General features: G+C 40.2%; 2 protein-coding genes across 2 annotated transcripts; both read left to right on the plus strand.

Moving 5' to 3' along the window:
• The first annotated feature begins 318 nt into the window (after positions 1-318).
• On the plus strand, positions 319-3024 carry LOC116219790 (zinc finger protein 300-like). The gene is made up of 2 exons (XM_031563722.2): positions 319-1479; positions 1880-3024. The coding sequence occupies exons 1-2, from the start codon at positions 1170-1172 to the stop codon at positions 2857-2859; spliced, it is 1290 nt and encodes a 429-aa protein (XP_031419582.1). The 5' UTR covers positions 319-1169; the 3' UTR covers positions 2860-3024.
• A 5351-nt stretch (positions 3025-8375) lies between these two features.
• Positions 8376-15244, plus strand: LOC116219723 (zinc finger protein OZF-like). The gene is made up of 3 exons (XM_042703835.1): positions 8376-8415; positions 13710-14152; positions 14321-15244. The coding sequence occupies exons 1-3, from the start codon at positions 8376-8378 to the stop codon at positions 15197-15199; spliced, it is 1362 nt and encodes a 453-aa protein (XP_042559769.1). The 3' UTR covers positions 15200-15244.
• Positions 15245-17008: the final 1764 nt, after the last annotated feature.

Consider the following 17008-nt stretch of genomic DNA (forward strand, 5'->3'; position numbering starts at 1 on the left):
CCTAATAATCGAAGTTCCGTACACGCAGAAACACAGAAAAGCCATGTTCCTGCTTACATAAGTACATGATTCATATAAGGTGATTAATTATACAAGGCACTTGATTATTATATTCTTAAGTCATTAACAGTGTTTGGAAATGATCTCCATCACCTATAATAACTCATCTAACCACAAGGTACACATGAAGATCCATACTGGGAAAAAGTCCCATCAGTGATCTCAGTGGAAAGGGTAATCTCAAGATACACCAGAGGATCAACACTTCCTATGTGCTGCCCTTATATTACTTGATAGATGATAATGTCCTCTGTAAAAAAAAAAATTAAATAAAAATGTGTTAGGTTCCGTGACTTCTATTTAATTCCATAGTTTTTTTAAAGTGAAGTTTCACACGGGTATGTAGGTCTGATATTATATTTACTTACTCTCTATCCTTATATCAGTATGATAGACACACACTTACATAGTAAATACTCACATATGCACACAGTATGCACAAGCTTTGAGGCAGAATAGAAGCTTCCCTCAGTTTACCACCCCAACCCAACCCAACCTTCCCCATCACTTTTCAGTTCACACCCCCAGCCCCCTACTACACTCCTCTGTGGAGTTTCTGCAGGCTGAGCTATGGCCACGCCCACCTGAGAACCATAAGACGTGTAATGAAATTCCTGCCCATAATCCTTTGATTTGATAGTTTGCATTCCAAAAGCTCCTACGGTGAGTTTAGTAATCTGACTCCACGCTGTGGTGTTAATATATTGCTTCTTCTGTCTGACCAATTATCTTCCTGCATTCAGACCTAGCCAATCAGCTTCTTCTGTCTGACCAATTATCTTCCTGCATTCAGACCTAGCCAATCAGCTTCTTCTGTCTGACCAATTATCTTCCTGCATTCAGACCTAGCCGATCAGCTTTTTCTGTCTGGCCAATTATCTTTCTGCATTCAGACCTAGCCAATCAGCTTTTTCTGTCTGGCCAATTATCTTCCTGCATTCAAAACTAGCCAATCAGCACCTTAGCTTCAGACAGAAGAAGCAATATATTAACACCACAGCGTGGAGTCAGATTACTAAACTCACCTTTTTAAGGCTGCCACTGGTGTGCTCTGGAAGTATAAAGTATTTGTAATTCACCAGCACATTTTCACTGTATCTTTGCATCCAATGTGTGACCAATTTTCTTTTTCCAAAACAGAACTGAAAACAGAAATGTCTGGATTTACTGAACCTTCACAACTGCGGACTTCAATGAAGAAGGAGATAAAAGAAGAAGAATTTGATGAGTTCCTACAAGAGTATCCGTCTACATTTAAGACAGTGGAAGAAAAGCCTAGACTCGAATATGAATGCAAAACTGAAATGAACACGTCACCCAACATGACTTTGAGAGAAGTAAAGTATTCACCAATGGAAATCGAAGATGAAGAAGAATTTGATTCAAGAGAATGTGGTGACTTAGACTATTCACCTACAAGTAAGTTGCGTGTTTATTGTCATGTGTTGTGTATATTTACAATACTTGAATTTTAGAGAATGGCTAACTTGTGCTTCACAATGTAAGACCTATTCAGAGAACAGAAACACTGTGGGTATATGTTAGTCATGGGATAATATCTGCAGTCTGTTACATTCAAAAGAGACAGTGTCTGCCACCATTTTTTTCTCCAGCTCTTTAATTCATGTGTGTGTATCTCTGTTTACATTTACATTTAGTCTCTAGGTAGACACTTTTATACTAAGTCACTTCCAAATGATGTGCAATTTTAGCAAATGGCCAATAGGTATGAATATAACAAAGGATATGTGTTTGCTGGTATTGTCGAAATTACTGAGGAGAGGGATGTTGTTGAAACTTTTTTTTGCTAACATTACAGGAGACGTTCAAATGATCCAATCTAACAAAAGAGGGAACATTGAGCAAAAAAGGAACAAAGAGAGCAGTCATAAACGCCCCCAGACTTCATACCATGAATTACATCAGCGACTGGACACCAGGGAGAAACAATATGAATGCTCCCAGTGTTTCAAAACATTTGAAAGCCATTCCTCTTTTGCAATTCATCAACGAATACACACAGGAGAAAAGCCCAATCAGTGCAGTACATGTGGGAAGGCATTTAGTCAATCATCTCATCTCAAGAGACACCAGAGGGTCCATACTGGAGAAAAGCCCCATCAGTGCAGTACATGTGGGCAGGCCTTTAGTTGCATGTCTCATCTCAAGAGACACCAGAGGGTCCATACTGGAGAAAAGCCCCATCAGTGCAGTACATGTGGGCAGGCCTTTAGTTGCACGTCTGCTCTCAAGATACACCACAAGATCCATACTAGGGAAAGGCCACACCAGTGCAGTACATGTGGGAAGGCCTTTAGTCAATCGTCTCATCTCAAGAGACATCAAAGGATCCATACTGGGGAAAAGCCACACCAGTGCAGTACATGTGGGAAGGCCTTCAGTAGATTGCCTCATCTCAAGAGACATCAGAGGATCCATACTGGGGAAAAGCCCCATCAGTGCAGTACATGTGGGAAGGCCTTCAGTACATTGTCTCATCTCAAGACACATCAGATGATCCATACTGGAGAAATGCCCCATCATTGCAGTACATGTGGGCAGGCCTTTAGTTGCATGTCTGCTCTCAAGAAACACCAGAGGATCCATACTGGGGAAAAGCCGTATCAGTGTACTTTATGTGGAAAGTATTTCAGGGTAAGCTCCAACTTATCCAAACATCAGATTACACATACAGGAGAAAAGCCACATCAGTGTTCTAAGTGTGGAAAGACCTTTAGTCAAATGTCACATCTCAAGAGACACCAGAGGATCCATTCAAATGATGTGCTGCCCTGCTAATACATGGAGTATCTCTAACTGAATTATTTCTTGAATAGCTGAGTTTTCAACAACATTTGATGTACAAGGTGAAGTATTATTTGATCATATTTGAAACTTGTGTTGGGGTAGAGTTTGAAACATAAATTGTTAGGGTACATGAATCCAATAAAACAAAAACTTGAAGTGAGTGTTTTTTTTTTCAAGTATGTTTGTTGGGATTTGTGTGTGTGTGTGGGTGTACATTTTATAATTGACCAGTAGCAGTTAGCGCTTGTACAAAAAAAAGTAGTGTTTGTGCAAGCTTCCTAGACCCATGGCCTAAACAGAACCTCATCTGAAGGCTGTGGGCTCATCAACAGCTCATAGATCTGTTAGTGTCAGAGGGGGGAGGGGAGGGGGAGACTAAATGTCTCTCTATTCCTTATTATAGGGAACTCTGTATTTCATCTGTTAAACATTCTCATGTCAAATATGTAAAAGAGTCAGTGGGGTCAGAGGGAACTGTTGTTTGACAACGTGCAAGTCATATTTATACTGAACAGAAAGAGAAATCACATGCATGGATTAAGTCATGAAAGGAACTCACTTCCTCAGATCTTCACATTTACCTGTGCGCCATCTGACTTTCAAATACTACAATCAGAAATTATAATCCATAATAATGATGATAACTATATACCCCCGTATGAGTCTGAAATTATATAGTTCCAATCTGAAGGCCCAGTCTTGGTTATGGGAGAAATGAATGGAAAGAGAACTGACAGAGAATCAGATTATATGAAATCAAATGGGAATACATACATTGATGACGCACAGATTAATCAAAGCAAACAACTTTAGACCACGTGAGAACAATGACAGTATTGTAAACAGAAATAGCAAACAGGTACTACAGCTCTATAACAGCCTGGGTCTGTTCATTTCTTATGGTCGAAAGAAAGGTGACTCTCTGGGTAGATTGACCTACTGCTCCCCTCTCTGCAGTAATGTAGTAGCTTATGCAGTCACAGATCCAAGTCCTATCAACTACTCCACAGTAAGGCCTCAGATTTCACTCTCAATCACAGCCACATCACATTAAGCTATAAACAAAAATCCTCTGAAACAGGTAAACAACCTCTATCCTCTCCAAACTCAATTTCTGTCTGTCAATATGAGATTGAACATCATAGCAAAGATACAAATTGAAAATATGATATACACATTTTATGTTTTTAAAAAGCCTCTACAGGGAGGGAAAAGAGATACTGCTCAAGGACCATTGATTGATGAATTACACAAACTAGAATCAAATATAAACTACAAACAAATAATCTGGATTCTTCTGTATCATACCGCTATGTCAGAATGAAGCATTACATCTATAAGATATGAAATTGGACAAAAGTGTGTGCAATGAGCTCGTAGTATGATGCCACCGTTGCTGAAAATGCCCAAGAAGGCCTTTAGTCAATTGTCTCATCTCAAGACACACCAGAGGAAAAAAGCCGTATCAGTGTACTTCATGTGGAAAGTGTTTCAGGGAAAGCTCCAACCTCACCAAACATCAGATTACACATACTGGAGAAAAGCAACATCAGTGTTCTCAGTGTGGAAAGGCGTTCATTCAGATGTCTGATCTAAAGAAACATCAGAGGATGAGCCACACCAGTGTAGTACATGTGGGAAGGCCTTTAGTCAAATGTCTTCTCTCAAAACACACCAGAGGATCCATACTGGGGAAAAGCCATACCAGTGCAAAACATGTGATAAGACACATTTCTATTCTAAAGGTACACAAATGTTTCCATACTAGAGAAAATCCCCATGGGTGTTCTCAGTGAGGAAAGACCTTTAGTCGAAAGGGTAATCTCAAGACACCAGAGGATCCACACTTGTGATGTGCTGCCCTGATAATACATGATAAAGTATCATTTCTTGAAATATGTTTGAGTAAATTAGTTTTAAACAACATATGTAATGTTCACAGCGATGTATAATTTCTTCATGTCTGAAGCTTTTGTTGAGGTAGAGATTGAAAACTATGTTTTTTAAAGTAGGTGTTAGGTGGGGGGGGGGGGGGGGGGGTTGTTTGTATACAAACTACAATCTACAAGCAGCTACAAGCACTTGTACAAGAAAAGGTAGTGTATGCATAAGCTTTCTATATTTAAGGCTGAAACCGGAGCCTCATATGAACGCTGTGAGCTTGGCAACAGCTGGTAGCTTGGCAACAGCTGAAATATGTGGGTGGATCTTGGGGGGGAATTACACTGGGCACCAACATAAATCTTCAGTGTTTCCTTAACTACAAGTCAGTCAGGCAGTGTCATCTTAATGACAAGTCATCTGATATACGCTGTTACGGCAGAGTTATAATGTCACACTTGTGCCAGAGTCAAAGAGGAATAAAGTGTGACCCCCCAGAGGTGTGATGTAATGAAAATCAGAACTAATGTCTTATGATTCTTATATTCACATGTACTTTATGCCCTTGTGTATCTTAGAGTTAGAGTTAAGGTTAAGCAGAGGACCTCTTGAAGTATATCTGGTTGTTACATGTGTGACTCTGTTCCTGAGCTGTATGTGTGAGGCTGAGCTCTAAGAGGAAAATAACTGAATGATTTGGGGACCTTGTGTCTCTAAAATCACTGTTAAGCCTGAGTGTATTTAGTGTGACCCATGTCAGGGGGCCTGGAGATTAACTCCTTCTCCTGTCAGACCAAGGATACTTCAACTGGGACTTTCTTTGTTCTAATTAGAGAAGTTGATGGATCTACAAGTGAAACCTTCTTCTCTCACTTGATGGGCATTATTGTAAATAAAACCTTGTTCCTCATTTTTCCACCATTGCCTGACTGAGTCTCAAATGCTGATAAAACAGCACATTTTCAAATTAACAGTAAGAATTCCAGTATATTTATACCACTAGCTCAAGATGAAGCATCACATTTACAAAAATCAAACACTTTATTCCTCTGTGTGAGACATTTGTGTGCAATGAGAATGTAGAATCAATTTCTGGAGACAAGCCTTTTGTTTGATATGAATGTGGGAAGAGCTGTCTTTGTGTGTTAAGTACTGACTTCAGAGAATCCACACTGGGGAGAAACCTTATGCAAGATGTGTGTGTGTGTGGGAAGATGTTTGCTCAAAGCTCTCAGCTTTGGAGCCATCTGAAAACAGAAACCTAATGGCACACACACACACAAAGGATGTCAAAGTGATGCTCCCTAATTCTAGAATTTGGTTACAATAAGAAGGTGTTCTACTCTGGTCTAACAATCCCGGAACCCACCGAGTGGCAGTTAAGGTAAACCTTCTATTAAAACTGATTATGACACAGTGTCACATCTCATTGGCTGCTTTAATAGTGTCACATCATCTCATTGGCTGTTAGGGTAGCAAATACTCATTGATATAGGAGTGTCATGATAAGATTACTGTACTGAGAGTTGATGTGAGATGCTAATAAACTCCTGGAGGTAAACTTTCTATTAAAAACTGATGCAATTATGTAACCAATAAGTCATGAAACAGTGTGACATCATCTCCTTGGCTGCTTTCATATTGTCATTGTGTTGAAGTGAGATGCTAATAAACCCTCTCATCATTGAACATGAGAGCTTCTATGATGTTAACTGATACTGGTAAGGTGATACTGTTGTGTCATTCTAAATAGAATGTCGTGAACCTGTTCAAGTTAGTCTGGCAGTGGCATCTTAGCGTATATGCGTCAGTTATCGGACAGTTTGTTGAAAAATCGATATGCGTCTATTTATAGATTAACGTTATGTATAAGGTTAGCCAAACTTACGGTTTTCGAGAGAGATATTTGTCCTTTTTAACTTGTAAGACTCGTTTAACACCGCAAGAAAACGTATTTCTAAAAATTTCTATTAATGTTTAGGGTGACACGTTACATGAGTACGTTTTCGCCTGCGTCAATTATAGGACACTCCCACTTTGTTCCACTTACCGCGTTGGTTTTCGAGATAATAATATGCTTTCCTCCTCCTTTGACATATACCGGTCTAATTTCTGTACAAATGACTTTGTCACAATATGTTTTGACAAGCAAATGTTAATCTAACTAGTGTTATTTTTGTTTAATTTGGGTTATTTGTGGGCTTTCTTTGACCTGATTCAGTTGTAGGTGCAGTCTATTCACTTAAACATGCACAAAACAAACATGGCATGATTATGTATGCTATGTATTAAAAATGAAGACATTTATCATAACGGTATTGTAATTGTACTTTTGTTCGTGGAAATACAACATTTTAATCTAATTCAACTTTGTTTAAGTTAAACTGTAAACGCAACTACGGAAGGCGACCTTCATCACCAAATCGCGTTATTCTCCCGCCCAATTTCTCAACAAGTGCCTTTCATATTGACATAGGTCTAAACGACCAGAGTAATCGGATTTGGTCTCTGTAAGCATCCGTACTTACATTACATCATGCTAGCTGTTTTTAGCATTTGAAATGGCAGTTTAAAATCACAGTCAAACTTCATCTGGAGAGAATAAATCTGACAGTACAACTTTAAGACCAAATAAAATATTCGTCGCGCCGCTAAGTGTTCCAAACTATAATGTACACGCAAAAGTACAACACTATTTCACAAGGTTAAATTAGATCTACAGAGTTAATTTTTTTCACAAGTAAAGCTTAAATGCCCTATTTTTGTGGGAGCTTACGTTTCTTGCCATAGTCGCCCGAAGTTGATCACGAGAGTGAATGTAAACATGACAACGCCGAATGTGTCCTATAATTGACGCATGCCGGTAATTGACGCAGCTCCGCTAACACTACAAAGTCCCAACCTGTTTTTCACTCTCTGAGGTAGTCTGCTATGCCTTATTGTTGTATATTTCACCTAACTAAAACATTGAGGCAAAAGTGCCATGTATGATTATATTCATCACAGTTAGCCATGCCTATCATGCCGTCCCCCGGGCTGCACTGGGACACTCTGACCACGTCATGGTCCATTTGATCCCTGCATACAGGCAGAAATTAAAACTCTGCAAACCTGTTGTGAGGACATCTAAGCAGTGGACCAGTGAAGCTGTGGAGGATCTTCAGGCGTGCTTGGACTGTAGTGATTGGGAGGTCTTCAGGACCGCTACCAACAGTCTGGATGAGTACACAGAAGCTGTGACATCATATATCAGCTTCTGTGAGGACAGCTGTTTATCATCACGCACCAGGGTGAGTTATAACAATGATGAAGTGTAATGGCTATGCATGCAACCCGAATTGTCCAACGCACTCCTTGACAACGACCTCTCCAACTCCAGTTTCTTGTGCCCGACAACTTGGCCATCGGAGGGTCGGACTTATATAGTGGAGATGAGGGGGAGCCTTGAAACCGGTTTGAAGTGATCAAAAGGTCCGTAAATTTCCACTGTGCACGAGCCCCACGGAACTCTGGGATCAAATGATAGGATGACCTCTCTATGGACCCCAGGCCCACACAGTGGGGTGCACAGCTGGATGCAACTGGTGGAGGCAGCATTTTTAACACTATGGCCTATGGCAAGAACCATGCACACTGCTCATAAATCCAGTGGTGACAAAGCCCCAAGTAAGCAGTTGGCTACAAAAGAGTTCCAGCCACTGATGGCATGAAGAAGCCTCACTGTTACAGGCCCACTTGTGAAGTTCCCTTTTTCTGTCACCTCTTAGTATGGAAGATGGGCCAATGCCACACACACACACACACACACACACACATACACGCCATCGCTTGTAATGTAATGTGGATGGGTTAGTGGCTAATGCCAAAGGCTTGTAATGTAATGTGGATGGGTTAGTGGCTAATGCCAAAGGCTTGTAATGTAATGTGGATGGGTTAGTGGCTAATGCCAGAGGCTTGTAATGTAATGTGGATGGGTTAGTGGTCAAAGGCTTATAATGTATTGTGGATGAGTTAGTGGTCAAAGGCTTGTAATGTAATGTGGAAGGGTTAGTGGACAGTTCTAAAGGCTTGTAATGCAATACAGATGGGTTAGTGGCTAATGCCAAAGGCTTGTAATGTAATATGGATGGGTTAGTGGTCAGTTCCAAAAGCTTGTAATATAATGTGGATGGGTTAGTGGCCAAAGGCTTGTAATGTAATGTGGATGGGTTAGTGGACAGTTCCAAAAGCTTGTCATATAATGTGGATGGGTTAGTGGCCAAATGCTTGTAATGTAATGTGGATGGGTTAGTGGACAGTTCTAAAGGCTTGTAATGTAATGTGGATGGGTTAGTGTCCAAAGGCTTGTAATGTTATGTGGATGGGGTAGTGGTCAGTTCCAAAGGCTTGTAATGTAATGTGGATGGGTTAGTGGCTAATGCCAAAGGCTTGTAATGTAATGTGGATGGGTTAGTGGCTAATGCCAAAGGCTTGTAATGTAATGTGGATGGGTTAGTGGTCAAAGGCTTGTAATGTAATGTGGATGGGTTAGTGGACAGTTCTAAAGGCTTGTAATGTAATGTGGATGGGTTAGTGGCCAAAGGCTTGTAATGTTATGTGGATGGGGTAGTGGCCAAAGGCTTGTAATGTAATGTGGATGGGTTAGTGGACAGTTCTAAAGGCTTGTAATGTAATGTGGATGGGTTAGTGGCCAAAGGCTTGTAATGTTATGTGGATGGGGTAGTGGCCAAAGGCTTGTAATGTAATGTGGATGGGTTAGTGGCCAAAGGCTTGTAATGTACTCTGGATGGGTTAGTGGACAGTTCCAAAGGCTTGTAATGTAATGTGGATGGATTAGTGTTCATTTCTTTATCGGTTATTTGCAAGATATTTCTCTGCTTTGATGTAGTTTGACGTAGTTTTCTGCTTCATTGCTCTTTTTATCCTGATAATAGTAACCTTATGAGGACACTGTGTACCCACTACGCTGTTCTACAACCAATACTCTAAATGCTGGCTCTCTCCATTAGTATCTACTATTCATATTGTGTATTGCATGTATATTCATCCTTCCTTCAGTAAAAAGACTCAAGACCATTTCAGTTGTTATATCAATACATTTGAATTTATTTTCATGAAATTACAATATTTGCAGATGCAATATAGCATACACTGCATTTATGTAGGCTAGCTGGCAGTACAATTGGTATGTGTTGTGCAAAACGTAGAAACGTTAGCCAAACCAACATTTTATACTGAACTTTGTATTGGACTTTTATTTTGACACTCTTAACCGCCTTCAACGTCTCTTATTGTCGCCAGCTCCCAGGAACATTCATCACAAACAACGTGCTTGGAACCCGGGAACAAAACACACAGATGTTTGCGGTGGTTAGAGTAGAAAGGGTTCCTAATAAGGCATTCGATGCTGGATTATAGTTGTTTAAAATCCTAATACAGCTGTTGTCCGTCTAAAATAAACCTAAGACGGCTGCAGAATATGCCCGACACTGAGCATTATGAGGCTATGACCCCGACTGACCGACGCCTAACATAAGTTTATCTGGAGCTCCCGTTTTCTAGGTAAGCCGAGTAGCCGTGTGATGCCAATAAGCCTATATATGCCATAACTCTGGCATATCTGGTGTGTGTAAAGTTTGCGATAGGGGCTCATATGCCTCTCCCTTGTACGTCGCTTTGGACAAAATTGTCTGCTAAATGACTAAATGTAAATATGCGCCTAACAATAGTTGATTAACTCACTTAAATAAAATTGTCGATGTATGAAGTTTTTATCCTTTAATATAGAGCGTGGTCTCGCAATCTGAGAGCATTTTCGTTCATTTCACGTCATGAGTTTGTATTGGTTGGTGAATTCAGGTAAGGTTATTTCATAACAATTAGAGAGAGAGAGCGCGCTAACCCGATAGTGAGCAGTCTGTGAGCAGAAGCAGCCCGAGTGCACAAGAACTTAAACTGAAACACAGGACATTTCTGCAAGCAACAGTGTATTTGAGTCCAAGAAGTTAAACTGAAACACAGGACATCTCTGCAAGCAACAGTGTATTTGAGTGCAAGAAGTTAAACTAAAACACAGGACATCTCTGCAAGCAACAGTGTATTTGAGTGCAGACAAACAGTTTTGAGCAGGAACAGAGCGATTTTGCACGCAAGCAGGGGCTATTTGAGAGAAAGGGCAGCTTTTGATGAAAAAACATGACAAAATCTGAACCTGAAATAAACCTGTACTGATGTCTGATTTGGGTAGGATGGTGATTACATTAAGCCAATACGGATTTGTTCATATATGCTTTTTGTAAAATGTTTCTTTTTTTCTCACTTTAAAAATCTTTTTCTGACTTATTGTACAGACCATCTATTTGTCCCAGTTTATATTTTGTCAGATGTTAGGTTTTTTTTGTTTTTTGTTTTTGTCTTTGTGTCTGTTTGTGTCTCTGTGGTCTTTGGGCATGTTGCTAAACTTTTACTTGTATTACAGAAATGTCCTGCTGGGTTTCCATTGCAAAAGACAGCTGAGGTCTACAATGTCAGGATCTACTGAACCATCACAACTACTCATGGCAGTGAAGAATATAAAAGAAGAAGAATCTGATCATTTCCTACAAGAGGAGTATCTGTTTGAAATTCAGACAGTGGAAGAAAAGCCTGAACTGGATCATGACTGTAAGACTGAGATGCACACATCACCAACCTTGAGCTGCAAAGAAGAAAATTCTTCTCTGATCGATATTAAAGAGGAACCAGATTTAAGAGAATGTGGTGATGACGATTCTTCTACAAGTAAGTTGCTGAATAGTTGGTTAAGTAGAATTCAGATCTAATTCATTGCCATGTTTCGTTAACATTTACTAAACACTGAATGGTTAGCAAATGGTTTTACTTGTGCTTTACTCAAGAATGTTAGTGGCATACTGGGTTAGGTACAGCCTGATTTTGCGGATGTTGTATAGCGCAAAGCGGCACGACCTGGAGACAGAGGCGATGCGGGCCGTGAATGTCAGTTGGTCATCAATAATGACCCCGAGGTTTCTTGCTGTTTTGGATGGAACAAGAGATAAAGAGTCGATATTGATATTGAGTATATGTAAAACACGTAGCGAGAACAGTTTACAGCCCTAACTAAATTAAACTAAAGTTTTTTTTTTTTTAAATGGTCCCGCTGCAATTAATACGCCGACGTCAATCAAAATCTATTGTCTATAAAGGAAAGCAATGCCATAAATCAGGGGTAAAAAAAATGTATCTCCCATTCATCACGTCCATTCGCCCCACCTTTCACGTCTCTGCGCCCCACACTTTGAGAAACGCCTACTCTTCCATCTAACTGACTGCAGGCACGCACGTAGTCTATTCCCCTGGTCCCTGGCTGTTTTCATAAATATACTCTGTTTCATTGTAAATACCCGTCTGAGACGTTACGTCCCGTGACAGCAGGGGAGCACTGGAGGCACTGCTAAGACACCGATGGCCAATGACCAGATCAGACATAGCACTGCAAATAGCTTCATGTTGAGGATGATTTGAATTGGAAAAAACTTTTGCATTTTGTCAATGTTTTTTAAGTTGGAGTACTGCCAAGAATTAAGGTATTATTATTGATATGAATTGCATACGTTCTTGTGGGGTAAATAATTGGGATTCTGGTGTAAATGATAATGTTTTCTGTGTACTTACAAAAAAAAGTTTGTTACGTTTCGTGATTTTTATTTAATTCCATAGTTCTTTTAAGTGGTATATAGGTCTGATATTATACTTACTCTATATCTTTATATCAGTATTACAGACACACACGCTTACATGAATAATCACATATGCATACAGTATAAACAAGCTTTAAGGCAGATTGGAAGCCTCCTTCAGTTTACCAGCCCAGGTGCACCTTTCCTCACCATCCCCCATCACTTCTCAGTTCACACTCCCAGCCCCCTACTACACTCCACTGTGGAGTCTGCAGGCTGCACTTCCACCTCAGGACCATCAGACGTGTAAATGGTGCTTATAAACATGTAATTACTGCCCATAACCCTTTGTGATGCTAGTTTGCATTCTAAGAGCTCCTACAGCTGATTGGCTAGGTTTGAATCCAGGAAGCTAATTGGTCAGACAGAAGAAGCAATATATTAACACCACAGCGTGGAGTCAGATTACTGAACTCATCTTTTTAAGGCTGGCACTGGGATGCTCTGGAAGTATACTGTATTTGTTATTCACCAGCAGTTCAACTATACTGTAGTTCTTTCTTTGCAGATTTTCACAGATTTTCTTTTTCCAAAACAGAACTAAAGTCAAGAATGTCTGGATTTACTGAACCTTCACAACTGCCGACTTCAGTGAAGAAGGAGATAAAAGAAGAAGAATTTGATGCTTTCCTACAAGAGAGTCTGTCGACATTTAAGACAGTGGAAGAAAAGCCTGGACTGGAATATGAATGCAGGACTGAAATTAACCCATCACCCACCATGGCCATGAAAGAAGAAAAGTATTCACCAATGGAAATTAAAAATGAAGAAGAATTTGATTCAAGAGAATATGGTGACTTCGACTCTTCACCTACAAGTAAGTTGCTTGCTTATTGTAGAGGGTTGTGTATATTTACAACACTTGAATTTTAGAGAATGCCTAACTCCTGCTTCACACTTTGAGACCTATTCAATGAACAGAAATACTGTGGGTATATTTTAGTCATGGGATAATATCTGCAGTCTGTTACATTCAAATGAGAGAGAGTTTCTGCCATCCGGTTCTGTACTTCATGTTTGTTTATCTCTGTTCTCATTTACATTTAGTCTGTAGGTAGACACTTTTCTCCTTAGTCACAATTCAAGTGACATTCAATTATATCAAATAACCAATATATAAAAAACATAAAAAATATATGTACCAGTATTGTAGAAATAACATACCAGATAGAGGAGAAGAGAGAATATATTGTTGAATTTTGTATTCTTATAATATTCTAGGAGACATTCAAAGGATCCAATCTAACAAGAAAGGGAATACTGAGGGGAAAAGAAACAAAGAGACACGTCATGAAAGCCCCCAGTGCAGAAAGACTTCATACCAGGAAATACTTCAGCGACTAGACACCAAGGAGAAACAACATGAATGCTCCCAGTGTTACAAAACATTTGCTAGACGTTCTGATCTTGTAATTCATCAAATAATTCACACAGGAGAAAATCCCCATCAGTGCGGTACATGTGGGAAGGCCTTCAGCAAAGTGTGTCATCTCAAGACACACCAGAAGATCCATACTGGGGAAAAGCTATATAAGTGCACTACATGTGGGAAGGTCTTTAAACAATTGTCTAATCTCAAGGGACACCAGATGATCCATACTGGGGAAAAGCCACACCAGTGCAGTACATGTAGGAAGGCCTTTCGTCATATGTCTGCTCTCAAGGTACACCAGAGGATCCATACTGGGGAAAAGCCCCATCAGTGCAGTACATGTGGGAAGGCCTTCAGGCAAATTACACTTCTCAAAACACACCAGAGGATCCATACTGGGGAAAATCCCCACCAGTGCAGTACATGTGGGAAGGCCTTAAGTTGCATGTCTGCTCTCAAGAGACACCAGATGATCCATACTGGGGAAAAGCCCCATCAGTGCACTACATGTGGGAAGGCCTTCAGGCAAATTACACTTCTCAAAACACACCAGAGGATCCATACTGGGGAAAATCCCCACCAGTGCAGTACATGTGGGAAGGCCTTAAGTTGCATGTCTGCTCTCAAGACACACCAGATGATCCACACTGGGGAAAAGCCACACCAGTGCAGTACATGTGGGAAGGCTTTTAGTCACATGTATCATCTCAAGACACACCAGATGGTCCATACTGGGGAAAAGCCACACCAGTGCAGTACATGTGGGAAGGCCTATAGTCACATGTGTCATCTCAAGACACACCAGATGATCCATACTGGGGAAAAGCCCCACCAGTGCAGTACATGTGGGAAGGCCTTTAGTCACTTGTCTCATCTCAAGGGACACCTGAAGATCCATACTGGGGAAAAGCCACACCAGTGCAGTACATGTGGGAAGGCCTTAAGTTGCATGTCTTCTCTCAAGACACACCAGATGATCCATACTGGGGAAAAACCACACCAGTGCAGTACATGTGGGAAGGCCTTTACTAAAATGTTTCAGCTCAAGTTACATCAGATGATCCATACTGGGGAAATGCCACACCAGTGCAGTACATGTGGGAAGGCCTTTAATCAATTGTGTCACCTCAAGAAACACCAGAAAGTCCATACTGGGGGAAAGCCGTATCGGTGTACTACATGTGGAAAGTATTTCAGGAGTAGCTCTGACCTCAACAAACATCAGATTACACATACCAGAGAAAAGCCCCATCAGTGTTGTCAGTGTGGAAAGGCCTTTAGCCGAATATCTATTCTCAAGAGGCATCAGAGGATCCATTCCAATGATGTGCTGCCCTGATAATACATGATGGAGTATCTCTTACTGAAATATTTCTTGATTAGCTGAGTTTTAAACAACAACAACAACAAGTATTTTTTATCATATTTGAAACGTATGTTAGTGTACAGATTGAAACACAAATTGTTAGGGTACATGAATTGAATAAATACAAAAACTTGAAGTGAGTTTTTTTTTTCAAGTATGTTTGTGTGGGGGGGATTCATGTATGTGTGTGGGGGTGTACAATATATAATCGACAAGCCGTAATTAGCGCCTGTACAAAAAAAGTGTTTGTGCAAGCTTCCTTGACTCATGGCCTAAACGGCACCTCATATGAAGGTTGTGGGCTCATCAACAGTTCATAGATGTGTTAGTTTCAGAGATGGGGGAGGGGGGAACTAAATGTCTCTCCCAGTGGCGTAACTAAAGGGATGCAGCAGGTGCAGTCGCACCTGGGCCCGTGAGACAGAAGTCTGACAGAAGTCTGACAGAAGTCTAAGATCCTAATTTTCACTGCTTAAATATGCTTGCGTTCAGAAATGAACTGGTATTACACTGTGGCAAGTTTCTAATGCTATATATAAACTAGAAAAGGCAAACGTATATCCGTTAACGTCGGTATTATTTGTGGGGAAAAATAGTAGCAATTAATGACAAAATGATATGCTTATCCTACATACACTATCTAAACTATTAAAAAACTATGCAATTAAATTAATAAGTTCTTATATTCTTTATTATTTTGGTATTTTTAGGTATTTTTGTCATATTCATATTTGCAATGATGATTGCTGGGTAACATGCATGTTGTTGTCCAATGTCAAGTCTCTATTTGATCATGTGACAATACAATACGATATAGCTAGTTAAACAAATTTGAAGGTCAAGACAAGCAAGTGAATTGAGCACAGCACACCTGCAAGCGTTTTAAGCATAGAAGTGGCAGTAGGAAAAAGAACCGGAGAAGGAGGTGGCAAAGCTGCCTAAATTAGATTCTTTTGGCTTTTTAACAAACAGTCCCCAGCCCAAGGGGTTCGCCACGGAGGACCCCATGCTAGCAGCAGTGCAGAAGTTCAGCTGGGATCAGCATCGCTGCCCTGAGTGGTGTGTCAGCATTCTATTATTATTACTTTAAAAAAAAAACATTACGTAAGAAATGTTCCCGTTGAGAGTCATACAAGACTTTGTTCATTGTGTACACACCCGTCACTTCTGAAATATGTAAGGTTGATTAATTAAACACTATTTATATCGATACCAAACATCTTTGTTTAGCATTTTTTTAGGCGCAGGGGCTGGAAGAAGGGAGCGCTACGATAGTAATTAGCATTCTCTAGGGCCCGTCATAAAAGCCTGCATATGGGCCCGTTGTAACTACCTTACGCCACTGGTCTCTCCATTCCTTATTATTTCTTCTGTTAAACATTCTCATGTCAAATGTGGAAGGGAGTCCGAGGGAACTGTTGTTTTGTTGAGAGAAAAACCCGCAATGAACAGAGGGGACTTCACATGTATGGATTAAGTCATAAAAGGAACTCACTTCCTCAGATATTCAAATTTGCCTGTGTGCGATCTATTTGGCGCCCCTTTCAAATACTATCATCAGAAATTATAATCCATAACAATTATGATAACTACAGTATATTAACCTGTATGAGAAATAAATTATACAGTTCCAATCTAAAGGCCCAGTCTTGGGTTATGGGAGACATGAATGGCGGGGAACTGACAGAGAATCAGATTATATGAATTCAAATGGGAATACATACATTAATGACACACAGATAAATAAAATGGGAATACATACATTAATGACACACATATAAT

This window comes from Clupea harengus, chromosome 26 (assembly GCF_900700415.2).
Source record: "Clupea harengus chromosome 26, Ch_v2.0.2, whole genome shotgun sequence".
In the NCBI taxonomy this organism is placed as follows: domain Eukaryota; kingdom Metazoa; phylum Chordata; class Actinopteri; order Clupeiformes; family Clupeidae; genus Clupea; species Clupea harengus.